General features: G+C 37.4%; 1 protein-coding gene across 1 annotated transcript in view; it reads right to left on the bottom strand.

The window, feature by feature from the left end:
* Positions 1-24,382, bottom strand: part of TSBP1 (testis expressed basic protein 1) — a 67,209-nt gene extending 42,827 nt beyond the window's left edge. The window contains exons 1-16 of the mRNA XM_061398485.1: positions 24,139-24,382; positions 22,350-22,436; positions 20,949-20,981; positions 20,506-20,538; positions 19,400-19,432; positions 19,285-19,314; positions 19,171-19,191; positions 17,889-17,909; positions 17,338-17,358; positions 8,295-8,315; positions 5,654-5,692; positions 5,076-5,096; positions 3,106-3,126; positions 2,399-2,419; positions 1,817-1,837; positions 1,192-1,212 (exon numbers count right to left, since the gene is read on the bottom strand). Of these exons, the coding sequence (XP_061254469.1) occupies positions 1,192-1,212; positions 1,817-1,837; positions 2,399-2,419; positions 3,106-3,126; positions 5,076-5,096; positions 5,654-5,692; positions 8,295-8,315; positions 17,338-17,358; positions 17,889-17,909; positions 19,171-19,191; positions 19,285-19,314; positions 19,400-19,432; positions 20,506-20,538; positions 20,949-20,981; positions 22,350-22,436; positions 24,139-24,151 (457 nt within the window). The 5' untranslated portion in view covers positions 24,152-24,382. The remainder of the gene's footprint in view (positions 1-1,191; positions 1,213-1,816; positions 1,838-2,398; positions 2,420-3,105; positions 3,127-5,075; positions 5,097-5,653; positions 5,693-8,294; positions 8,316-17,337; positions 17,359-17,888; positions 17,910-19,170; positions 19,192-19,284; positions 19,315-19,399; positions 19,433-20,505; positions 20,539-20,948; positions 20,982-22,349; positions 22,437-24,138) is intronic.
* Positions 24,383-27,908: the final 3,526 nt, after the last annotated feature.

The raw sequence follows: 27,908 nt of genomic DNA, 5'->3' as shown, positions 1-27,908 counted from the left end.
GTCTTCTCACAGCTTCCCGCTTACTGGGGACTGATAAAGGGTCAAAGACTGTCTTGATTAGTTTTAGTGTCTGTAGACAAAGGGTCAACAAAGTCTTCAGTTTTTAATGAGAATTTAGCTTTCAGTTGATTTTCTAGCTCTGATCCTTTCATGACCTGATAAAGATTGTAAATCTGCCATGTTACCTGGCAATATTGGTTTTACACAAGGATGATCCTTGAACAGTGAACTGCATCTGAACTGGGAGAACTCTAAATACCTATTAGAAAGCCATGGCTTTGGGCTTCCTTGAGTATAGTGCCCATGTGTTTAGGCACGTTCTTATGGGATCTCTTTAGACATCTGTGCAGATCATTGTCAAGATTACTCTAGCAGAAGAGGAATGGGTATAATATCTGCTTTACCCACCACCATTGAATCCAACAACATAATGCATTTGAGATTTAGAAAAGTCATAAAGCATTATAAGAATCATTCAAAGAATGTGACTAGATACAAATACAAGACTCATTCATTTTGTCAAATGAGCACAGAGGAACCTAAAATCATATTTCTTTAATTTTATAATTTAAAAATATTTTCAGTTTTCGCTAGGAATACTATAATCCAGTGTGTGAAGCTATGACTGCTCTTGTTTATAAGCATATAATTATAGATAATTGTATCTAGAAGCCTAACCATTATTTATAATGTTTCTCTGGAAAAATGCAACAGGGCAAGTTGCTAAAAGTTGGTGAAATAGAACCTACCTATCCTGGAGAGAACTTTTCAGAGTAGTTAGAAATGAAAAGAATCTTAAAATTTCTTTTCTTTTTTTAACAAAATGAAGATTATATAATGAAAGATTACATGCATAGAAAGCAAGAAGTTTAGGAGCTATGTTCTAAATTTTTATTACATATTGGTTTTAAAGAGCTAGATTATGTACTAAAGTGGGAACAGCTCACAGAAGACCATCCTTAGGGGACTTTTTTTTTTTTTTAAACTTTGTTTTTCAGCTTTGTAATTAATATCTTTTATTGCAGAATCTGGGTGAATCCAACCTTTAGGAATTCTGGGTGGGATAATGAGGCAGTGGAAACACTTGGTCCTGGAGTCTGTGGGCATGAATCATTGAAATAAAAATAGACTGATGTTTTAAGCATTATAAAGGATTAAAAGGTGTTATAATTTGAGACTTAGGTGACTTACCGATGGTCTTTTGAGAGAGCTCTATAAAAGAATAAAAAAGAAGAAAAGAAGTGAAAAAAACTGAGGAGGTGCTTTCAGGTTCTGGTTTGTGTTCCCTAGTAAGACTCTGTACCACCAAACTTGGGGAAAGCTGCAGCTGGGTAGTGGGGCTGTTGCCTTTCTTACTGGAGTGGTAAGAAAATTTATTACGTATAAGAGTTCCTCATCTAATGGATCCACTGAGAGGGTAAGTAGTAAACAGAGATTACCCTGGTGGTCCATTAAAATCTCTGTAGAGGATGGGAAAAATTCTTCTCCATTTAAACTTGGTTATCTTCCTTTTTTCCTTGTTTCATTTCACTTCATCTCATTCTGGTTTTAAAAGTCCTTTGTATGATGTTGACAAGTCTTTGGAAACCTTCTACAAGTGTTTGTCTTTTACTTTATAGCTTGTATTTAGCAGTGGAATGTACATTCACAGAATCATTAATGACTTGCAGAAATGCTTGGTAGAAGAAAATCGAAAGGTCAAGAAAATGTGGACGCTCAAACCCCTGAAGTCCTAACGTGGAATCCAAGGGAGGATTCTTAATATACCAAAGGCAATTAAAATGCTCTACAGTGAAGAATTAGACAGAAAACTTACTGATAGGTCCTGTAGCTCCAGCTGAGAAACAGAGAGAGAGGGGGAGAGATCAGTATGTTGCATAACTATGAAAGAGATACCCATTCTCCAATACTTACTCTAGAGAGAGTGTCATAATGAAAACCCCAGGGAGATCAAAGGTTGCATGTATGGCAGTCCTTGAATAGGCTTCCTGTTGCACAGCCTAGGAGACCTACAGGAATGGAGGCCTTCCCTTTTCAGTGATGATGGAAACTCTTTAGAGGATTTGGAAAGACTCATTCCCGCTAATTTGTAATGCCTCTTTTTTTTCTTAGAACTTTTTCTTTTTTTCCTCATTTCTTTAGGGACTTACTGTTATTTGAAAAATGAACCTTCCCTTGCTGACAGCATTAGGACTGCTTCTAAGAGGGTCCTTTTCTTTTCTACTTTCTTACATTAGCCCATAGAAGCTCTACATCATTCAGAGCTTTTTTGGAAACTGTGATAGGAATACTAGGGGAGTCAAGAAGCATGATATCAAGAAAAAGGGCAGATCAGTTCTAAAGACCTGTAGGTCAGATGTCAAAGGAACCAGAGTAGATAAACAAGTTCAGTACTTACGAATAGGTGCTGTGAATTGCACTGAAATGCAAAGAGGAAGGAAATTGGTGTGGTTTGATGTTAACTGAATTCTTATGCCACTAATATTATTTTTAAGAACCCAGGAAGACCCATAATCCACCCACTGGATCAAATCGTTCAGCATTCATCTTAAGTGATAAATCTATGGCAGAGAAGAACATATAGAACCTAGTCTGAAGGTCGTTCTCTCTTCTCCTTCACCCTCATCCCTCTCCCTCATCTGTTTTCCTCTTTTCTCTACCTTTCAGCTGTCTCAAAGGATTCTAACTGTTTGGGAATTGGTAGATGTCAGTTCCTTTATCTTTGTTTCATCACCATCTCTTCTTTTGTCTTTACCATGCTTATTCTTTTGCCTTCTTCTAGAACTACCTGTTTTTCTTGTAGTTCTTCCCTCAATTTAGGAAAAGCCCATAAATAACAGTTTTGATTATTTTGATGATAACTCAGAGAATTTTTTCCTGGTCATTATTTTAAATATAAATTATTTGGCTTTCCCTTGTCTTAAACTCAGTTACAATTCAGGGTATCTATTTCTGATAGCCTAGGCATCAGGAGATTCAAATGCAATCAAGTAGCGTGACTGGGAAAGCCTAGAGATGTAGAAATGGAAACAGGGTGAAGAGAGGGTCCCCTATCCCACAGAAGACCAAAGAGTGTCAGAATTAGGAAACAGAAAAGAAACTCACTTATTGGGCCAATAGTTCCAGCTAAAATATGAGAAAAACAAGACAGAACTAATTAGAATGGTTCTAGGAAAATGCAATTTTCATTGAAATTATTTCTGGGAAAACATCAAAAGTATAGGCACCAGGACTAAAATTTCCACTTCACTGGAAAAGTAAATGAAGTTTATTCTTAATTCTCCATCTTGGAGAATCCCAGGACTACTGGCTCTGGCAGCTGGAGCTGCAAGGGTGCAGTGGTCAGTGTTCCTTCCCCAGTGGGTGCCCTATTTGTAGCTCTGTAGATTACAAGCCATTGTCCTTCCTCCAGCTGGGCTAATTTGAACTTGTTTAGCTAGAAACCATAGCCTCATCTTCTGAAGGAGGAAGTGGAAATTTCTGTCTCTTTTAAGTGACTTTGGTTCCCTTATTCAACAGATTAACTTAGTCTTCAATATCTTAGTGTCTAAGAAGGTATAGAAACTTCTAGATAGACTCAAGACATTCATAGGTATAGTTGGGGGCTAAAGAGATTGAGGCATGAGATACCCATGCTTAGCAATAACAGCCTTCTCTTTCTTTACACACATACACACGTACCCCTCTATACCTCCTAGGTGCACTTTTGTGGCACCTCTCCAGTATTTATGCTTGAAGTTTGCATGTTGATTATCTTAATCATGTTTCATGTGCATAAAAGCTCCAGGAGGAGTAGACACAGGATGTGATTTGCCATGAGCCCTAACTCCTCAAATTGTTCTTCTTCCTCCTCCCTTCAGGGTTGGCACTGCCCAAGTGCTCAAGTTCTGAACATCTTCAGGAGTGATGAATAGAGATGTGTTAGGAAATTAATCAAACCTCTTTGAGTTTCATGCTTTAAGGCTACTCTTTGTGTGGAGAATCTTTAGAGATAGAGGAACTAGTTAAACTTAGGTCAAGTACACTCAACTTTTTATTTCCTTTCCAAATGCAAAAGCATTGAAACTCTGTAAAGCAATGCTGCTAAGTTGCTTCAGTCGTGTCCGACTCTGTGCGACCCCATAGACGGCAGCCCAGGAGGCTCCCCCATCCCTGGGATTCTCCAGGCAAGAACACTGGAGTGGGTTGCCATTTCCTCCTCCGATGCATGAAAGTGAAAAGTGAAAGTGAAGTCGCTCAGTCGTGTCCGACTCTTAGCCACCCCATGGACTGCGGCCCACCAGGCTCCTCTGTCCATGGGATTTTCCAGGCAAGAGTGCTGGAGTGGGGTGCCATTGCCTTCTCCGTAAAGCAATAGTTCTAAATTTTACTGTGCACACAAATCACTTGGGGATCTTGTTAAAAAGCAGATTCTGATTTAATAGTTCTGAGAATGGGTGTTAGGCTGAGATTCTGCATTTCTCATAAACTCCAAGGTGATGCCAACACAGGTCCTTGGACTCACTTTATACAACAAGGCCGTAAAGGACTCATAAAGTTTCAGAGCATTTGTACATTGCTCTCTCCTTTTACCTTTTTTTTTTTTTTTCATTTCTAAATCAACTGCCTCTCTCTTATCTCTCAGTCTTTATTCTCCCCCAGTGCTTCTACCAGAAATGTTTGGTTATATCATTTAAAATGCTATGTGGACCCTTCTTCCAGATTTACTCTTTGATAATAGCAGGGCATATAAATTCCACACAACTGTCAACAATATCCTGGGTATCCTGGGTCAGCCAGTTGAAACTCACTATCCTCATCCTCTGAGTGCTACTGGGATTTTTAGAAAGGAAACTTCCTACTTTTCTAACAATTCCCTCTGCCACCGAATCTCAAAATTTTTATATAATTAAAACTGACAGTACTTCCTCACAGAGGAACCTAACTTGTTAAGATAATATTAGAGAATAAAGAGAAAAGAATTAAAAAGTTGTGCCGGAGAGGTTAAAAATGTCCAGGGATAGCAGTGTCTTACATATTCTAACAGTATAGTGATGCAAAACACAGGAGGATTAAAATATAGAAAAAGAACTTACTTATGGGTCCTACAGTGCCAGCTAAAATGTAAACATAAAAAAGTTTGACTGAAGAATGTACATTTCATGGAGTTTCAGAATAAGCATTTACTACATATCAGATTTACATGGAGGGCAGTGAGAAGGTGAATCTGTATCCACCCCCCACCCTTTTCCTTAGGAATCCAATAAGATCATATTCTCCCCAATTATTTTTTGTATTCTCAATTGTTATAGTTGTCTTGCTGTCAGATCCTTCTAAAAGTTTGTTTCTGCTAAATGACCCCATCGAACTGGGGATTTTATTTTACTTTTTGGTTAATTATTTTATTTTTTATTAGTGGAATTTCCACTTTGCAAAATAAGAAAATCATTAGTTACTTAGGGGGATCCTGAAATCAACATCAAGTTCCTCATACCAGTAAAGGAGAGCAATAAAATAATGAGTAATTGTTCTCTTTCTTCCATCTTTACGTGCCTCCTCAACTCCCTCCCCTGAAGTCCCCTAATAGTAGGCACTCCCCTCGCCCCCCAGCCCAGTCCCACAGTGGTAGGCACTTTGTAAAAGATGGAAACAACTGAGTTGAGGGGAAACTTACGTAAAAGTTCTGGAGTTGCTTTTAAGTTATTTGTATCACCTATGATGAAAATTGACAAGAACTTAGAGAAATAAATGTTTGCTGTTTAACCAAAAGAGAAAGAAAATTGACAAATATAATCCCACTTAGATTTAGACTTTCAGAGGGCATGAGGTACAAATACCCTTGAGGTTAAAGATCCAATATTAGAGAGTCCTAGCTTTGCTACTTTCTAGCTCTTTGACTGGGTAAGTCACTAAACCTTTGAAGCATTAATTTTCTAGTCTTTAAAATGGAAATCATATCTCCTGTCTTACTTACATTGCAATGTTGCAGTGAAAAAGCAAGCATAATAATGGATAGGAAAGCTGAAAAGTTCTAATAGAAATGTTATGGAAAGAAATATTCAGTGACTGTAAGGAATGAAATTCTTCTGCAAATTAGTAAGTTTTCACTGCATTTAAGGTATTCTGCTTTATTTTACTTTTCTTCTACTTTCTTGTTTCTCTCTTTTATTTCTTACTGTCATTTAGAAAGTTCTGAATGTTGGTGACAGGACATAATTATGAGCATTTCAGTATGTTTTTCTGATTTATTAATCTGTGTGATTTGACTCTTAAAAAAACTATCCTTTTGTTTTCCTTAGTTACCTTGCAGTCTCTTAACTGTTGTTTCTGGCTTGAAAAACCCATCTTATTTTCAGATGCCAAAAATCTCTTTACTGAACCAACTCTTTTTAATGAAATGAGTTAATTTGCTCGTGGAATTCCCAAGGTTTTGCATATATATAAAATTATGACTTGGACTTAGAACCTAATTTGGTCTTTAACTTTCCTGTTTTAGAGATTTTCAGTGATACTCTTGCTCCCTATTACTTTCCTCACCTTGTCTTTTTTTTTTTTTAACCTATTCAGCTCTTTGTTTTTTATGTATTTTTATTTCTCATTGTTTATCACTGTTTGAGTGCTGAAGTCTTATTTAAACAATTATATTTAGTAGGAAATATTGTGAGTTGCAAAGTTTACAATTTTTTTTTTTAATTGAAGTATAAAGTGAAGTTGCTCAGTCATGTACGAGTCTTTGTGATCCCATTGACTGTATCATGCCAGGCTCCTCCATCCATGGAATTTTCCAGGCAAGAGTACTGGAGTGGATTGCCATTTCCTTCTCCAGGGCATCTTCCTGACCCAGGGATCGAACCCAGGTCCCCCACATTGCAGGCAGATGCTTTACTGTCTGAGCCACCAAGGAAGCCCAACTATACTTATTGAAGTATAGTTGATTTAAAATACATTAGTTTCAGGTGTATGGCATAGTGACTGAGTATTTTACATATTATGCTCCGTTAAAAGTTATTACAAGATAATGGCTATAATCCTCAGTGCTATGTAGTAAATCTTTGTTTTCATTTGCATACTTATGACTCTGTTTTTGTTTATTTATTTTTTATGTTAGGTGGGAAATAATAGCTTTTTCCATAAATGATGAGATCTACTTCAGCATTTGGGAAGAGATGTCAGTTTTTCTAAATGGTATAAATTGAAGTAACATGTCACACCCACTACCAAATTAAGGTAGTTTGAAAATACATATATTGTTAAGAATATGAGTTGTATGCTAATTCTAAGTAGCAACTCCCTGGAGATTAGGAGAATTTTAGGTTGCATGTGGGCTGAGCAGGAATGAGCAGGAAAGAGAACCATGATCCATTATTGAAGTCTGCCACCGGCAAAAGTGTGAACAGAGGTGGTATGCATATCATATATTTTCTATTCCTGACCTAAAGTACTATAGAATAAGGAGGACAGGAAAATTTTAAGCTGAGAGTTTTGTGGCCTTGTCTAGGTGAAGACAATAAGTAGGACAGTGAAAGATAACCACTTACTGACTTTCGGAGTGGAGAAGTAGCTAAAAAAGGATGACGTGAGTATCTTGCCCAAGTACTACTATGTGCTTTTTTTTTTTTTTAATTAAGAATGTGGTTTGAGAATAGTTACTCTTCTTAATGAAAATGTCAGGATTAGTTCTCTTAGAAAGTGCTAAATTTTCCATATTAGACAGAAATCACAATACTGGTTATCTTTGTGGGTATCACAAACTTAGTTGCTGTTAGGAGCCAGCAGTTCTCATGAATTATGAATGTTAGTTATGGGGCTAGTGGGGATGTTGGCCACTTGAAAAATGCACACCCTATCTAAAAACACAAAATACAAAACTTAAAATAATGCTATGCTGTTCAAACAAAATACATCTACAGGCGGCATTTTATATGACATAGATAAGATAATTAAAGAGAAGGTGGAGAATTGTGAGCCTCAAGCCTGGTCACAAAGCAGGGAACAGATAAGACAGGGAGATTACCTCTGCCTAGTATAGGAGCCCTACAAACCAGATTAAAAAAATTTTTTTTTTCTATTAAAAATTTTTTTTTACTGTGCTACATGGCATGTAAGATCTTAATTCCCTGACCAGGGATCAAACCTGTGTCCCCTGCAGTGAAAGTGCAGAGTCTTAACCACTGGACCAGGGAAGTCCCCAGAACATTTTAAAATCACAGATTCACTAAATTTTCTAGGCTGCAATTCAGTTCACATGATTTTATCTCATCTCATTTTATATACAGTTCTTACAGACCAGATTTTGAAACAAAAAGAAAACTTACTCACAGATTCTTGAGGTAAAACTAAAGAACAATAGAAAAATTCAAATCAGTCTAGAATTAATTATTTAAATAATCCACCTATTTCCCAAGTCTTTCCAGAAACTGTACATTAGACCCTCAATTCTCCAGTAGGTACAAGTTACCACACCTCTTGAATCTTTAAGTCTCGAATCTTCTTTCCTCTTGGATATTATGCAGGAGTGGAAATTTTTTGGAGAGAATTCAAACTTACTATATTCCCAATATAATGATTCTATTCAGCACCTTTTATTTCCCCTATTTTCTATTCCTTACCCGTTTCTCTTTTCAGTTTGGAGAGTATCCTCTCCAAAATGTGATAGCTTCAAGAACCAAAGAAAGGCTATGTTACTTTTGTAAAAAAGAAAACTAAGACTGAGAGAGGCAAAGGTCTGTGCCTGAATATCCAAAAAATTATAGGCAGTTTTAGCCTCCAGTGTCTCTGACTCTAAGTTCGTGCACTTTCCTCTGTACCCACTCAATTTTCTCCTCTTTCTATTCTTCCTGGAACATTCTTTTAAAAAGTAATTTCTTTCCTACTTCTAAACTCATTTTTTTTTTCTATTCTTTTCCATTGATCTTTGGAGTGTTCTTATAAAATAAGTTATAGAGAAAGCTTGTGATAATTATTCATGATAATAATTATGACAGTAATAGTAACATACAAACTTTGGTAGAATGAATCCTCACTATATTCAGTGCAGAAAAGATAAGCATTTGTCTTACTTGCTTTGTTAAATTTTAAATTGCTATATGAAATTTGATAATTTTCATTATCTTTCAGGACCTTATTTAATGAATCTTTAAAATAATAGGGTTTAACAACACTTTTTGGCTCAACTTTTAATGATTTACTTAGTCTGAATTCACAGACTGAAGTCCTATATTCCCGGGCCTTTCATCGTTAACCGATAAAATCTACGATAATGGAGAAGCAAAAGGGCTGACATTCTTCATGGTGGAGAAACAACTGGGAACATGGTCAATTCCTGAGCTCCATTAAATGGACACACAGATAAATCCTTGAGGTCAACTCCTTAAAAACGTCAGAGTTAATTCCTTTTTGAAGAGAAGCATGAGAAAAAGACTCTCACCCTCCCCTCCTGAGGGAGCACCCAATTCTCTGTTCCACCTGTGATGAGATTTGGTCATAGATTTTTAAAGATCCTGTGCTTTGGTGCTGTGCCTGAAGCCCAGAAAAATGTTTAGGACAAGTGATGAGCATGGAGGCCATTTACTCTTTCTTTTCAGTCTTTGTAAAGGTTGAAACTCTTCAGGGAGCTTGGAAGACCTTAGTCTTAGCTAAACTTTCTTTAGTTGCCCTATGTTCTCCTTTGTTTTTACTCAGTTGCTCTCATTTCTCTTTCCTGAATTGAGAAATAGAAAGAAGACTTAAATAAGATTCCTGGAATAGACACTGAGGAATAATAAAAACCTACAAAAGTCTGAATTAATTGATTTAAAAAGTACATAATTCTCATGAAACTCTTTAAAATGGGACCCTAATTAGTTCTGTTTAGGTACTGTGGGCGATCAGGTGCTAGAATGCTTGAATTTACATCCTCATTCTTTTACTTGTTAGCTGTGTGACCCTGCACAAACTTCTTAACTCTTTTTTTGCACCTAAGTTTGTTCACTTAAAATAGAGCATTTGTAATAATGTCTGCTTCATAGGGTTATTAAGAAGATGTAAAGTACTTGGTAAATGTAAATGGTAGATGTAAAGAAGATGTAAACTGCTTATTTAACTTATATGCAGAGTATATCATGTGAAATGCCAGGCTGGATGAAGCACAAGCTGGAATCAAGATTGCCGGGAGAAATCTCAATAACCTCAGATATACAGATGACACCACCCTTATGGCAGAAAGTGAAGAAGGACTGAAGAGCCTCTTGATGAATGTGAAAGAGGAGAGTGAAAAAGTTGGCTTAAAACTCAACATGCAGAAAACTAAGATCATGGCATCTGGTCCCATCACTTAATGGCAAATAGACGGGGAAACAGTGGAAACAGAGACAGACTTTATTTTTTGGGGGGCCCCAAAATCACTGCAGTTTGTGACTGCAACCATGAAATTAAAAGACGTTTGCTCCTTGGAAGAAAAGCTATGACTAACCTAGACAACATATTAAAAAGCAGAGACATTACTTGTCAACAAAGGTCAGTCTAGTCAAAGCTCTGGTTTTTCCAGTAGTCATGTATGGATGTGAGAGTTGGACTGTAAAGAAAGTTCAGCACTGAAGAATTGATGCTTTTGAACTGTGGTGTTGGAGAAGACTCTTGAGAGTCCCTTGGACTGCAAGAAGATCCAACCAGTCAATCCTAAAGGAAATCAGTCCTGAATATTCATTAGAAGGGCTGATGCTGAAGGTGAAACTCCAATACTTTGGCCACCTGATGTGAAGAACTGACTCATTGGGAAAGACCCTGATGCTGGGAAAGATTTAAGACAGGAGGAAAAGGGGACAACAGAGGATGAGATGGTTGGATGGCATCACTGACTCAATGGACATGAGTTTGAGTAAGCGCCAGGATTTGGTGATGGACAGGGAAGCCTGGTGTGCTGCAATCCATGGGGTCACAAAGAGTTGGACATGACTGAGTGACTAAACTGAAAGGAACTTACCAATATTGGATTGAGACAGTGCTAAAAGAAAACAGGAAAAGAAGATCAGTGTGTCTCAGGGAGAACTTAGATTCTATAGCTACTATATTAGGAAGAGGTTATGGAAAGAGGTCACATTCCCTTTTCTATTATCAGTTGCAGTGCCATCTGGTGGGAAGATGGATATCCATCTACGGATTGTTTTTTGGGTATGAACTTCAGATTTTATTTATTCTATCAGTAATAGTCTTAAGATAGGACAGGAGTGCAAGATCTATGCAATCCATCATTTAATTTCTTTTATTAAAAGAATAACAGTGTTGCAGGGATTAATAGTTTCTCAGACCGTGGAAACTTTCCTGCCTCCCTGTCTTCTTTCACTTCTGATCCTGCTGCTTTTGTCCTTTCCCCTCTTCCCTCTTGTCTCTCCTCTTCTTCCTTTTCCCTCTCCTTAATTTTCTTTGTCTTATTTTGTCCTTTGAAAGATCCTTTGTTGCACCAAATTATTACTATATAATTGCTTCAACAAAGGGTTTCCATTTCAAAATCAATTGTGTCCTATAGGAATGCTGAATAACAAGAAAAAACAGGATGTACCTGAACGTTAGAAGATAAAATGTCAAGGCTCACTGTCAAGATGGATATTTTACCCACTTCTCTAATCACTTGGAAAAGTTGGGCACAATATTTCTTAAAAATTTAAAAGGTAGAGCTGAGCTTGAAAACTAGGAAAAAAAGTCTCCTGGAATAATATATCAAGAGGTAATCCATACTTTGGATAGTGAGTGGGAAGTTTCATCACTCGTATATCTTAACAGGAAGCCGGGATGTCAACAGCCGATCAGAAACAAAAATGAAGGCCATGTGTCTTATGCATTTTAAGAGCCTGGGACTAGTCTTCTTGTATATCTAAGACTCACAAAATCTCAATCTGTGAAAAGGGCACCATTAATTCTCACCTGTTGGTTAGGTGGTGTATGCCAGGAAGCGACCTGTTTGCACCAGGCCATGGTTGGAAACAGAGTCATCAGCAATGGTAGAACTTCAGTGTAAGCTGAGTTCAGGTATAGAGCCCGCATTTGAATTCCTCATGTAGGGAAGAAACTATGTGTGTAGAAACTTATAAAAACTGGCCTATTAAGTCTGTGCAGTAATAGGATTATTATACAACAAAGATTTATGAGAAACTCAAACAGATGAGCTCACAGACAGAAGTCAGAATATATCTGAGGAAACCTACTGTTGTGATAGACAGTAGCCACAACAAATGGGGTAACACATGAAGGAAGAGCAATTCAAAAGAGATTTTCAAATAGTGAAGTGAAGTGAAGTGTAAGTCGCTCAGTCATGTCCAGCTCTTTGTGACCCCATGGACTGTGTCCATGGAATTCTCCAAGCCAGAATACTGGAGTGGGTAGCCTTTCCCTTCTCCACAGGATCTTCCCAACCCAGGGATTTAACCTAGGTCTCCCACATTGCAGGTGGATTCTTTACCAGCTAAGCCACAAGGGAAGTTAATAAAGGATAGAATCCATAAAGCAAGAATAACATTAATTCAGAAGAAGTATATTTGATAGAGAATAAAATTGAATGAAAAAATGTAGAAAATGTAGTCATTAAATTACAAAAATCATTAGGTGAGTAAACAAAGAGAAGAGACTCAGAGAAAGAATTGGGCTTTACAATCTTGAGAAAGAAGAATGGAACTGGAGGAATCAACCTACCTGACTTCAAGCTATACTACATAGCAACAGTCATCAAGATAGTATGGTACTGGCACAAAGACAGAAAAATAGATCAATGGAGCAAAATAGAAAGTCCAGAGATAAATCCATGCACCTGTGGACACTTTATCTTTGACAATGGAGGCAAGAATATACAGTGGAGAAAAGACAATCTCTTTAACGAGTGGTGCTGGCAAAACTTGTCAACCACTTGTAAAAGAATGAAACTAGAACACTTTCTAACACCATACCCAAAAATAAACTCAAAATGGATTAAAGATCTAAACATAAGACCAGAAACTATACAACTCCTAGAGGAGAACATAGGCAAAACCCTCTCTGACATAAATCACAGCAGGATCCTCTATGACCCACCTCCCAGAGTAATGGAAATAAAAGCAAAAACAAACAAATGGGACCTAATTAAACTTAAAAGCTTTTGCACAAAGAAGGAAACTATAAGCAAGATGAAAAGACAGCTTTCAGAATGGGAGAAAATAATAGCAAACGCAGCAACTGACAAAGAATTGATCTCAAAAATACACAAGCAGCTCCTGCAGCTCAAGTCCAAAAAAATAAGCGACCCAATTAAAAAATGGGCCAAAGAACTAAACAGACATTTCTCCAAAGAAGACATACAAATGGCTAACAAATACATGACAAGATGCTCAACATCACTCATTATCAGAGAAATGCAAATCAAAACCACAATGAGGTACCATCTCATGCCAGTCAGAATGGCTGCTATCCAAAAGTCTATGAACAATAAATGCTGGAGAGGGTGCAGAGAAAAAGGAACCCTCTTACACTGTTGATGGGAATGCAAACTAGTACAGCCACTATGGAGAACAGTGTGGAGATTACTTAAAAAACTGGAAACAGAACTGCTATACGACCCAGCAATCCCACTGCTGGGCATACACACTGAGGAAACGAGAATTGAAAGAGACACTTACACCCCAATGTTTATCGCAGCACTGTTTATAATAGCCAGGACGTGGAAGCAATCTCTATGTCCATCGACAGATGAATGGATAAGAAAGCCGTGGTAGATATACACAATGGAATATTACTCAGCTATTAAAAAGGATTCCTTTGAATCCATTTTAATGAGGTGGATGAAACTGGAGCCTATTATACAGAGTGAAGTAAGTCAGAAAGAAAAACACCAATACAGTATATTAATGCATATATATGGGATTTAGAAAGAAGGTAACGATGATCCTATATGCGAGACAGCAAAAGAGACACAGATGTAAAGAACAGACTGTTGGACTCTGTGGGAGAAGGCGAGGGTGGGATGATTTGAGAGAATAGCATTGAAACATGTATATGCTGCTGCTACTGCTATGTCACTTCAGTTGTGTCCGACTCTGTGTGACCCTATAGACAGCAGCCCACCAGGCTCCCCATTCCTTGGGATTCTTCAGGCAAGAACACTGGAGTGGGTTGCCATTTCCTTCTCCAATGCATGAAAGTGAAAAGTGAAAGTAAAGTCACTCAGTCGTGTCTGACCCTCAGCGACCCCATGGACCGCAGCCTTTCAGGCTCCTCCATCCATGGGATTTTCCAGGCAGGAGTACTGGAGTGGGGTGCCATTGCCTTCTCCTGAAACATGTATATAACATATATGAAATAGATTATCAGTCCAGGTTTGATGCATGAAGCAGGGTGCTCAGGGCTGGTGCACTGGGATGACCCTGAGAGATGGGATGGGGAGGGAGTTGGGAGCGAGGGTCAGGATGGGGAACACATGTACACCCATGGCCAATTCATGTGAATGTATGGCAAAACCACCACAATATTGTAAAGTAATTAGCCTCCAATTAAAATAAAAAAAATAAAAGAATTGGGCTTCCTCAGTGGCTCAGTGGTAAAGAATCCACCTGCAATGCAGGAGGTGTAGGTACAATCCCTGGGTCAGGAGGATCCCCTGGAGAAGGAAATGGCAACCTACTTCAATATTCTTGCCTGGGAAATCTACATGAATAGAGGAGCCTGGCGGGCTACAGTCCATGGGGTAGTAAAAGAGTTGGACACAACTTGGTGACTAAACAACATAGAGAAAGAATTAGTGAATGATATAATCTGAGGAAAACATCCAGGGTCAAGCATCGAGAAATAAGGAAATGATATAGAACCCCTCCACTCCCCTGTCCTCCATGGTCACATCCTAATCCCCGGAATCTGTGAATATGTTAGATTACATGGAATCAGGGTTGCAAATGGAGTTAATGTTGCTAATCAGTTAATCTTAAAAAAGAGAGATTATTCTGTATGATCTGTGTGGGCCCAGTGTAATATTAAGAAGTGTTAAAAGCAGAAGCAGGAAGTTGAAGGGAGTCAAAGAAAGAGATGTAATAATGAACAAAGTTCAGAGTGATATGATGTGAAAGTTTAGCTTATTTTAACTAGCTTTGAAGGTGGAGAAAGGGGACCATAAGCCAAGGAATGTGGGCAGCCTCTAGAGGTTGAAAAAACAAGGAAACAGATTGACTCCTAGAATTTCCAGAAAGAATGCTGCTGCTGCTGCTGCTGCTAAGTGTCCGACTCTGTGCGACCCCATAGACGGCAGCCCACCAGGCTCCCCCGTCCCTGGGATTCTCCAGGCAAGAACACTGGAGTGGGTGGCCATTTCCTTCTCCAGTGCATGAGAGTGAAAAGTGAAAGTGAAGTCGCTCAGTCATGTCCAACTCTTCGCGACCCCATGGACTGCAGCCTACCAGGCTCCTCCATCCATGGGATTTTCCAGGCAAGAGTACTGGAGTGGGTTGCCATTGCCTTCTCTGTCCAGAAAGAATACAGCCTTGCTAACACCTTGATTTTTAGTTAAGTAAGACATGTCATATTTCTAATCTATAGAACTATAAAATAATAAATTTGTGTTGTTTTAAGCCATTAAATTTGTGGCATTTTGTTATAATAGCAATAGAAAATTAATACAACATGGTTAGACTATTGCCCCCAGATTCCCTTGCCATTAGGTGTAGCCATATGATTGAATTCTAGCCAATTATTTGGAAGTGATATGTGAGACAACATCCAGGCTTATCCATAAAAGTCTCCCACTCATGATCTAAAAGCTTTCCCCCCTCTTCTCACTTAAGGTAGGCAAGATAAACTTAGAAGCCATAAGGTAAAGATGGTGGAGATATAAGATGAACTTGAATGCTTAAGTCATTGCTGACAGAAGAGCTAAGCATGAACCAGGCATATTTGATACTACAGAATAATGGGATTTTATGAATAGAATCACTGAAATTCTAAGATTTACCTATTATAGGAGCTGGAGTTAACTAATGCAAATGAGAAATATGAAAGAGATGTTACCAGACCTGATGCTGTGAGGAGAATCTTTACACATATTTGACAGTTATTTTAGAAGAAGAGACTATACTTTGTTAGATAGATGCAGCTCCTACATTGCAGGTGAATGGTTTGCTGCTGAGCCACTGGGGAAGCCAATATAAACATAAATAAATATATATTTAATTAATATATGTATAAATTAAAATGCAAACTGTAAGGATAAAATCTTAAAACCATATTTACTTAGATACAGTCATCAAAATAGTGGCATATTCTTATCAGCAATAGTAAATTCCAGAAGACAATGGAATAAATCTTCAAAGTGTGAGAAAAAATAATTGCTAATTGTTTACTCAGCTTAACTCTTGTTTAAGGCTGAGGGTGAAGTAAAACTATTTTCAGTCATACAAAGGCTTAGAAAAATTTTTACATACGCAGGGACTTAAAGAACCACTAAAGGATTATCTTTGGGCCAAAGTAAAAGAAGAAAGGCACAGGATGAAGCAAACAATGCTAAACCCCCAAAATGCCCAAACATTTATATACATCTATGACTGTAAAAAAGTAATTTAACTTATCAAAGTGGCAGTAGTGTAAAAGTATGACAAAATCTAGGTTTGAATTGATGCAGGGAAATGGGAAACTTTTATACATTTTGCTATGTTTCACACATAGCACATATTGCTATGTGTAACTACCATGGAACTCACACAATAGTAAACTTAAAATGTCCCTAACTTACATGAATGTTCATACACAGTGTGATTCATTCATCTCACTTCAGGGTAGGTACCTTGAATAAACTATTTTCCACTTACTGAAGGACATTTTATAATATTATTTGTGGCAGAAGAAATTGGAAACATTAAGAATGTATCAGTAGGGGAAAAAATAAAAATAATGTGTATTTGTAAGTTAGAATATCATTCAATGATTAAAATGCATAATTTGGATTTCTATATATCTAAAAATTACCATGTTTTTTGGGAAAAAAGCAGGTTGTAATGATGGTTTTAGAATGATGCCATTTTAGTAAAATTTTAAAAAACGTATACAAAACAATACTATATGTTGTTAAGTGTTACAGAGACATTATATAAATATGTGAAAATAAACAAAAGATTTATAATACACTTATAAGTCTTTGGGAAGAGGAGAGAGTAGAATAGATCTACAAATGGGGACATAATATTTCTACCTGACAGTTAAGAATTATGACAAAAATAATACCAGTTATCAAATTTAGGGTGTGGGTTTACAAGTGTTGATTATTTTTGTCTTTTAATTTTAAAACTTCTTTAAGAGAAAGAAAAAATCAAATACAGGAACATCAGGACTTGCAAACCAGATGACAGTAGAATTGAAAGAAAGCCACAAAGAACTTACCGAGGGAGCTGGTTGATGGCGCTAAAACACAAACAACACAGGGACACAGGAGGCAAATCATCAGAATTTGGATCCCTAACCTTTGCCTATTAGCTTCAGTCATTGCAGCCTTTCAGGAGATGAAGCCCTGGCTGAGGGAGATCCACTGACTTGGTGGTGGGCACTGGAAGTCATGTCCAGCAGATCTCTCATCCCTTCAATCTCTGTAAAGGGTTTTGTGTTTTAGTAGATGGATGCTATTCCTATGAAACTTGTGGCTTGCATTTTTTTCTATTCTCCTTTCTGTCTCTTTTTCTCTTCTCCCTGTTTATCTCTATCACTTCCTTTTTCTCACATTCAACACTTTCTCTAATTTTTTTTTTTTCTTTCCTTTCAGTCAGTTTGGAAATGTGTTACTGACAGATCATCCTAAACCAGCACTGGGTGGCCTTGTCTAATGCTTAGTAGTCATATAAACCGATAGGATTTCTCTTTCCCCAAACCTTTGACAACCTAGGGAAATGTTACTTAATGGGAAACACACTTTTGTTGAGAAATAAGAGGATACTCACTGTAATTTCTGTTGTATCCCTCTAAAAACACAAAACAACGAAAAGTCATTTTGAATTGTTTCTATAGTTTTGATATTATTATGGAGGATTACTTAATCAACACCCTTAGTAGCCAAGTAAGCAAGAAACTAAGGCAAAATCTCTTTATGCCTTAGTTTATGAGCCAAATAACAAGCCCAAAGGGGAAAAAAAAAAGGGCAGGAAAGGTTAATTAAGGTAAATAAGTGTAGTGAGAAGAAATAATGAACTATATACATGGAAACACTAAAACAGTACATATTAGCTATAAAATAAGTTGAGGCCAAATAAGAGAAAAAGTGGAAAAGATTTACTCAGCTGATTGAAAATTCAAGTTCATTGATGATATAGCAAATTATAATGAATCCATATGCATATGCTTATTGTGATTGGATGTATATCCTTTAATCTAAAACTTGTTTTTTAGTGATTTCATAGAAATAGACTTTCTACCAAAGCTCCAGAGACATACAAAGCTTGACGTGTTATCACTATTACACAAAAACTTGTCATATTATCACTGTTATTTTCTTGAAAATGTAAAAATAAATAATACTGGCACTCTGTAAGTGACTTAAATTATGTTGTTTAATGATATCATTTGTTATTTTACTAAAGTAGTTAAAGATCCACCCAGAACTGTGAAGACAGCATGTATTTTTTTCCCAGCTCTTTTTCTGAAAATGAGTGCTTTGCTCATTTGTATGAGCATTTATATGAGCTCATTTGTTGGAGGAGATACTTGGTTGTCTTTGTAATGTGAATTAAGACTAAAACACACAAAATCCCTGCTTTCCATTAATGCTACTTGTTTCTTATGGTTCTATGGATATTTTAAAGACAGAAAATGCTACATTTGCTATGGAAGTTAATAATATTAAAAATAAATTCAGTGCATTCCATGCACAGATCATACCCTAATGTGATAAATTTTCAGGGGTTTATTCCTTTGTTTCTTAGCATTTATATTAAGAAAGGCTCACTGAATATTTAGCATATCTGAGCTCTAAGATACTGAATTTCTCCTGAGTTACTCAGATTACTTTTGTTAAACCAATTAGGAAGTAAATAGGCGAGGAATTGAATAGCACTTGGGAAAAAGTGTCTCACAGTGTGAAGGTGAACATTTCTGAATGTCACAATCTTCTACATGTTACTTTGGTTTCTTATCTTTTACATGGGTAGGTTTTATAGCCCTTCATGTATAAGAGGAAAAAAGTATAGATTTTCCTTTAATTTTACCATAATCTCTAAATAGACTTACCTCGATTATCATATGAAATGTCTAAAGGATTGAGGGAAAAAAATGAAGATTCTTAATTTCTCATAAACAATTTCTGTATTAATTTCTTAGCAAGCTGGGATCTAATTTATTTACCACTTTCTGTTGAGTATAAATTCCGGAATCCTAAAAAAGAAGAGGAAAATATAATGAGATTCTACCTTGACAACTATGTCTACAATATTTTCTTATTAGGTGAAAATCTATTTACCTCTTCCTCTTTTAGATCTTGGAGAAGAAAAATCTTTTGGGGGGAAAAACAGATTAAGTTAACTAACGACCCATCAAGAAATGTTTCATCATTAGTTTCAGTCTAGCTCCTAAGAGATTTTTCTAGTTTCCCAGATATTCTCATTTTCTTTGGATTCTGTTTCAGAAAAGAAAGAGGAAATTGTCAGGGCCCTTTGCTCCTCAATCTTGTTGGTCGAGACAGATGAATCATAGAGATAAGAAGAGGGGAAATGGGCCAAGAGTCCAAATGTGGGACAAGCGAAGTGACCAAGTTACCTTCTCTTTTCTTTCCTCTTGGGGATGTGAATCTATGTGCTTGTAGTGTGTATGTGTTGTGTGTCCTTACAAAGAAGTAGAGTGTGTCTTAGAACCTCCTTAGAATCATTGAATTTCTGAGTGTTTTATTTCAAATAAGCTTTATCATTTCATTTTATCACTCATGTCAGATCACATCTTCTGATTTGAGGGACAGAATGTAACTCTCTTTATAATAATAAATACTCAGTATAAAATAAGCCCTTTTTTGGTCTTAAATCAATTTTGGATAGTATGATGTAAGAGTGTGAATATTGAGTTCAGGGCCACAAATTGGCTTCACTATTCAACTCCTTCCTTTGCTAGGTGAATTTGGATAAGTATCTTAACCCTTTGTGTATCAATTTTATCTTCTAATATGAAGATAAAAATATAAGTTGTGCTCATCTCTTATACTTTATACCTTATAAAGTATCCTCATGTATGCTGCTTCATGACAGCTCATGAATTATGTATTTTATTCTCATTTTACACATCCAGGTAATTGTTTCATTTCAAAAGTTAATTAACCTTTCCAAGATCTTGGGATTAACAGGAATTGGAAAGAATTCTTTTAGTGGTCTTAAGAAGGGAACATATTTGTCTTTTCTCAGAAAAAAATACACAATCTTTCACGTATTTGTATATGCAGAAGGAGATGATTTGGCAGTTGGAAATTATAACAACAAAAGACGTGCTATGTAATAAATCATGCTCAAAGGGAGATGAGTCCATTTTATCCCCTCAGGAACACTTTCCTAGTTTTTCTCTAGTATTTCTTAGTTTATTTACCTCTGTCATCCTCATAGTCCAGCAGACCAGCACCTGGAAGAAAAAGGAGAGAGTGCTCCATGATTTTGCTTCTTGAAAATTAGTGGGGCTTTAAGACTCTGAGACCTAATGTAGACATGAACTCCTGATAACAGGTAATTATGGGGAGTTAATTTACTTTGCAGGAACTAAGGACTGTGCATAAGTAGCAGGAGTATGCTAAGTGACCATGCCAGTCACCATTTTCCTAATATTATCTGGGCTGAATAATAATCAAAAGGGGTCTCAAAGTTGCTTTTTCCTTTTGGTGAAATTCTCCCAGTAACTTAGTTCAGTTCATGGAATGATGCACTATGAAAGGTGCACTATGCACTATGCAATGGTAAACAAGACAGATTTGGTCCCTGATTTATGGAAATTTCATAAATGCTTACTTTCTTTTTCTCATGGGTATAAGTACTTACTTTGCTCAGAACTGTATCTTGAGATATCAATTTCTGTGGATGAATTAAGCAAAAATATTTCTATTAGCCACTTGTGAGAGGTGTTCTTTATCCTGTTTCAACTCTCCTCACTCTAAACCATGTTTCTTTGCTCCCCAAATGGTCTGGACATTATGCATTACTGGTTTCTACCTTTTTCCCCTTGCCTCTAGTCAGCCTTGTTTTGTTTATTCTTCCATATGACTTACTATTCTCTGAGAGCCTATAGGCACTGAATATGAGAAATAAGGAGGGGATGTGAAATCCAATGGACGGAGCAGCCTGGTAGGCTGCAGTCCATGGGGTCGTGGAGTCGGACACGACTGAGCGACTTCATTTTCACTTTTCATTTTCATGCATTGGAGAAGGAAATGGCAACCCACTCCTGTGTTCTTGCCTGGAGAATCTCAGGGATGGGGGAGCCTGGTGGGCTGCTGTCTATGGGGTCGCACAGAGTCGGACATGACTGAAGCAACTCAGCAGCAGCAGCGGCAGCAGCTGACTAGAAGGAAGTGGGAAAGATGCTAAGAAAATTCCTGAAGATGTCTCATGGCACAGGAATAGGTCAATGTAGATCTAAGCCATATCTCTGTTTCACTGGCAACTATTACTCTATATTTGTTTCTTCTTATCAGCTCCCTAATCACTAAAAATATTGAATTCTTTCCATATAATATTAACCAGTGATATCTACTAGTGTAGTGCCTTCTCTCTTCTGTTTTCTTTTTTTATTTTATTTTATTTTTAAACTTTACATAATTTTTGTATTAGTTTTGCCAAATATCAAAATGAATCCGCCACAGGTATACATGTGTTCCCCATCCTGAACCCTCCTCCCTCCTCCCTCCCCATACCATCCCTCTGGATCATCCCAGTGCTCTAGCCCCAAGCATCCAGTATCGTGCATCAAACCTGGACTGGCATCTCGTTTCATACATGATATTTTACATGTTTCAATGCCATTCTCCCAAATCTTCCCACCCTCTCCCTCTCCCACAGAGTCCATAAGACTGTTCTATACATCAGTGTCTCTTTTGCTGTCTTGTACACAAGGTTATTGTTACCATCTTTCTAAATTCCATATATATGCGTTAGTATACTAAGGCAATTTCCCTTGGAGCTCAGATAACTTTCTTTGAGACTATTCATATTATTTCTCTTGTTAAACTCAATGTGATCTTTTTTTTTTTTCTTTCTTTCTGTAATGTGAGATGCAGGGGGAATCACTAATAGGTCAGAGATTACATGTATTGAAATGGATTTCCAGAATACTGGCAAAGTCTCTAGCTACCTGGTAAATGGGAAAAAACTCAGACTGAATCTTGACATTCCTACCTCTGTGGCTTTCATAGAGAATCTCCATTTTCATTCATTGTTACTCACCATTTTGCTTGCGCCGTGTCCATCTTGTTAACAAAATAGCGAGAATGGCAAATCCCAGTAGAGTCAGGATAACAGCCAAAACTATTTCTGAAATGAAAACTCACCTGTAGTCTGTTTATTTAGACATGGTCATTATCAGAGACAATTTCTGGGCACCTCTTATGTACAGATAGACATATCCCCTTCACCCCCTTTTGTGCTACCTCAACTCTGTTCTTCCTTTTTCATCATCTTATTGTCCCCACATATTTTCCCTCCCATTTCTTGGCTTTTCTGTTGGTCCTTTTGGTCAGATACTAAGACCCTCAGATGCTTGTACTCTTGGTTTAGAGTGGGAAATCTGACAGATTTCCTCCTCATTGAACTCCTTACTCTGTGGGCAAGAGATGGTTAGCGCAGCCAGTGGCATGTAAAGAAATCCATTGGGATGTTAGAAAGAAATATTAGTTTTAATCTTATGTAACTTATAACTTAAAATTTTATAGACTTTCTGTTTTAAAGTCTGTAAAAAATGTTATAGACTTTCTGTTTTCTTTATGTATTAGTTGAGTAGTATGTTCATAAAATTTGCATTATACATATATAAGAAATGAATGCTCAAAATTTTTTCATAGGTGATCAAAAAATTTGACTGTAGGCCATTCAGTTCATACTAATGCAAGTCACAGCAGAGGACAGAAACTTCTTATTGAAAAAGACCCCTCAAACATCACTTACCAAGTCCTTCATTATAAGATAGATATTTATGAGGGTTGCTACTGTGGTCAGTAGGAGAGAGCACAGTGAGACTTTCTAACCTTAGTGTGTGTTTATGTGTCACTAAAGAGAGAATCTTAACAAGATTATATTGTTGTGGTTATGAAGAGCATAGACTGTGGAGGCTTTGGGAGAAGGAAAAAAAGGGAGGAAAGATGGAAAGAGAGAGAGAAAACAAAGGTAAGAATGAGGAAGGATGGGAGAAAGAATGTGAGGAAGGAATGAATTAAAGAACCAACCATAAATCTGCCTATGACTGTGAAAAATGCTGAAGAAAACTAGACTTCGAAGGGCTAAGAAAATTACACCAAGATTAAGGATACTGCAAAAAAGCAATATGTGAATTTCCCTCAAGATGTAACAATATACCTCCAATTAGGGCAAATTAGGAAAATGTTTGCTGAGTCTTCTAGGTATTAGGTCAGAAGAGAAAATACTCTTACCAAATAACCTTCAGAGATTTGCTCTTAATATACCACTAAAATGAAGAGCAAATAGTTTGGCCTGTATCATGAAAGTAACAATTTCATATCTGATATGAAATAATCCTTAGGAAAGGAAGGAATAAACATGTAGGCTATTGGATCAAGCCTCTTGAATCGTGCCTGGAATGTTCTTATGTTAGACCGCTAAGAAAATGCTCCTCTCTCTTCCTGAAGGAAATAAGAGGAAGAATTGAGGAAGATTATAAAGTGAGCAATATTACAGGCAGTGAGATAAAAGACTGAGGAATTTTCCTGTTTCTCCAGAAAATAGCTATTTTCTTTGACCAATTCCAACTCTAGAAACTGAAGGAGAAATCAGCACTCACTGTACAGGTTGAATGTGGGTTTGTTTTCCTCAGGCTTCCAGAGGAATCAATGAAAGTGAAAGGAAGGATATTGAATACAATTATGTAAAGTTTAAAAATAAAATAAAATTAAAAAAAAAGAAAGCAGGCAAGGAAGGGAAAGCAGTTGTATTAAAGTTCCCAAAGAGAAGACTCCTGAGCCAGTAGGGTCAAGGAGGCCTCAAAGAAGGGGTCAGTCCATACCCAAGACTGCCATGTTCCAGGTATTGTCTTCAGTGGGTTCTGTGTCATCTGGATTTCTTTGTCAGAGGGAGATCAAGATAAAATAAACACCCCAAGCTCACTGTTTCTGAGCAGTATGAACTTGGATGTGGGGGAGGCCCTTGTAAACAAGGATGCAGAGAGTCACAGAGGAATTGTGTGGCTCAGGTTGATCAGACCTAAGCAGACTACAGGAGTATGGCCTGTGAAAGTTCTGGAATATGTGTCATAACAAAGAACTAGAACTTAGAGGCAGGAGGAAAGGAAGAGGGTAACCAAGAGGCTGTAAAGATATCAGAATACTTTGGAGGATCTTAAACTTAGGATACTGGAAGGGAACTTACTCTGTCTGGGCTCTGGGATAATTTCTAATTTTCCAGGGATTTTGAGACCAGAGATTGTGTTTCATCCATCTTTGTAACTCTTGAGGCAGTTAGGGACTTAAAAAATGTTTGATGATTAAAAGCGAAAAACATTTCTAGGTTCCTTGAAACAAATGAAAGGTGAATCATGAAGCTGAGTCAATGGAGTTAAATGTAGTAAGGGAAAGCTAAGAGGTTGTGGTGCAAGGAAGAATGAGCCAGTGAATGGGATTTCACAAGCCATTGTGGAGGACAAAGAGAGCAGTAAAACCCCCTTTTATTAAGTGTTTAGGAACCATAAGGCTCTGTGGTGGTTTAGTTGCTAAGTCATACCTGACTTGCGACCCCATGGACTGTAGCCTGCCAGGCTCATTTCTCCATGAGATTTCACAGGAAAGAATATTGTAGTGGGTAGCCATTTCCTTCCTCAATATAGCTCTGTAGTAGATACTTTCCAAGGACCAACACATGTGATCCCCAATAACCTTCACAATGAAATCCTTTAAGACTGAGACATCTGAAACTGCCCAACCAGCAAACAGTAGAGTTTCTGACTCGAGAGTCCATATTCTGTTTACAAAGCCACAGTTCATTCCAGTTTTGGAGGCCTACTGTCCATGGTGATATATTTTAGACTAAGCAGTGAGGTGCAGGAGGAAGAGAGTAATGCTCTCCAGTTATAGGATTCTCCACCTACCTACTTTGTTTTCTAAGATTGACTTTGATAGTTGAAATCCTTATTTAGCCTATTTTTATGACCTAGATTGATGAGGAAGGAGTCATTTAAAAATTTTACATATATAAATTTAAATTACTAGTATTTAAATAATCACTCCATATTTTGACTCATCTATTGACATAGATTCAGTTCAGTCGCTCAGTCGTGTCCCACTCTTTGTGACCCCATGAATTGCAGCATGCCAGGCCTCCCTGTCCATCACCATCTCCCGGAGTTCACTCAAACTCACGTCCATCGAGTCGGTGATGCCATCCAGCCATCTCATCCTCTGTCTTCCCCTTCTCCTCCTGCCCCCAATCCCTCCCAGCATCAGTCTTTTCCAATGAGTCAACTCTTTGCATGAGGTGGCCAAAGTACTGGAGTTTCAGCTTTAGCATCATTCCTTACAAAAAAATCCCAGGGCTGATCTCCTTCAGAATGGACTGGTTCGATCTCCTTGCAGTCCAAGGGACTTTCAAGAGTCTTCAACACCACAGTTCAAAAGCATCAATTCTTCGGCGCTCAGCCTTCTTCACAGTCCAACTCTCACATCCATACATGACCACTGGAAAAACCATAGCCTTGACTAGACGGACATTTGTTGGCAAAGTAATGTCTCTGCTTTTGAATATGCTATCTAGGTTGGTCATAGCTTTTCTTCCAAGGAGTAAGCGTCTTTTAATTTCATGGCTGCAGTCACCATCTGCAGTGATTTTGGAGCCCCCAAAAATAAACTCTGACACTGTTTCCACTATTTCCCCATCTATTTGCCATGAAGTGATGGGACCAGATGCCGTGATCTTTGTTTTCTGAATGTTGAGCTTTAAGCCAACTTTTTCACTCTCCACTTTCATCAAGAGGCTTTTTAGTTCCTCTTCACTTTCTGCCATAAGGGTGGTGTCATCTGCATATCTGAGGTGATTGATATTTCTCCTGGCAATCTTGATTCCAACTTGTGCTTCTTCGAGCCCAGCGTTTCTCATGATGTACTCTGCATATAAGTTAAATAAGCAGAGTGACAATATACAGCCTTGACATACTCCTTTTCCTATTTAAAACCAGTCTGTTGTTCCATGTCCTGTTCTAACTGTTGCTTCCTGACCTGCATATAGGTTTCTCAAGAAGCAGGTCAGGTGGTCTGACATAGATTAATTCTAGTTATATCACAAAGTTATCAGAACCACTGTAAATCCAATAGTCAACTACAAATATTAACCATATAATTTTGACTATGTTAATAGCATACCATAATAGAATTATATAGAATTTGATTGCATAACATTTTGCAAAATAGCTTAATATCTCAGCAGCCTGGTTTCTGAATTGCAGCTATCTTACCATAGCCTAAATGTGAAAATGCAGAAAAATTCTAATGGAGAAACATTATAGTTCCTTGATATTACCATTATACTACTCCTGCCATCATAAATCTGAACCCAAACTCAACTAAACCAAACAAACCTAAACGCCCTTTGTGATGGTTAATGTTATATATCAACTTGGCCAGGCTATGTGCCCAGTTATTTGGTCAAGGAGTAGTCTAGATGTTGCTATGAAGGTATATTTTAGATGTGATACACATTTACAATCACAAGACTTTAAGTAAAGCAGGTTATTCTTCATGATATGGCTGGGACTCATCCAATTAGCTGAAGGCCTTAAAAGCAAAGGCTGAGATTTCCTAAAGAAAAAAGAATTATGCCTCAAGAATGCATCATAGAAACTTTGCCTGTGTTTCCAACTTGCTTGGCCTTCCCTGTGGATTTCAAACTCAAGACTGCAATATCAACTCTCTTGTGCTCTTACAGCCTACTCACCAGCCCTAAGATTTCAGACTTGCAAGCCGTCACAATTGTGAGCCAATGCCTTACAATAAATCTCTTTTTCTAGATATATTAATACTTTATTTGTTCTGTTTCTCTGGAGAATACTAATATACCCCTGTGCTAAATGTCTTATTATTGTCAATATGATGTAGTGTACATGTTAAAAAAATTACATATGGGCCCTTTGTATACTTCCAGTGGGTGTGGGGAACATTTGATCTATTTTAGAAAACTGACCACACACAAAAGGAATTCTAAAACACTAACAAGGAGAAAGAAATAATGTAGAAAGAGCTCAGATATGCAACTTTCAATGGATTTGATTTGTTAGAGTTTGCAGTTTAAGAAATGTACAGTAATGAATAACAAGTGTCACCTTTGATCTGTACACTTTGTTTGCTTAACATTGATAATCAAAGATTACATCTTAAAGGCATACTTGTCCTTTACTTTAGGCATTGGATGAGATGAGAAAATTTAATGTTACTATTGCCAGCCCTTCCCAGAGGGTGCAGTGGCAAAGAACTTGCCTGCCAATGCAGGAGACATGTCCCAACCCAGAGACTGAACAGTAATTCGAGATGGAATATGCACTCAAGTTCATTGTAACATTGTTCACAATAAACTAAGCTATGGAGACAATCTAAGTTGTTATTCATTGATAGATGGATAATGAAGATGTGGTAGACATATATACAGTAGACTATTACTCAACCGTGTAAAAGAATGAAAATTTTCCATTTTCAACAACTGGATTGACCTGGAGGGTGTTCAGTCAGTTCAGTCACTCAGTTGTGTCCATCTCTTTGCAGTCCCATGGATTGCAGCAGGCCAGGCTTCCCTATC

This window comes from Bos javanicus, chromosome 23 (assembly GCF_032452875.1).
Source record: "Bos javanicus breed banteng chromosome 23, ARS-OSU_banteng_1.0, whole genome shotgun sequence".
Taxonomy (NCBI): Eukaryota; Metazoa; Chordata; class Mammalia; order Artiodactyla; family Bovidae; genus Bos; species Bos javanicus.
This window is presented reverse-complemented; position numbering and strand designations above follow the sequence as displayed.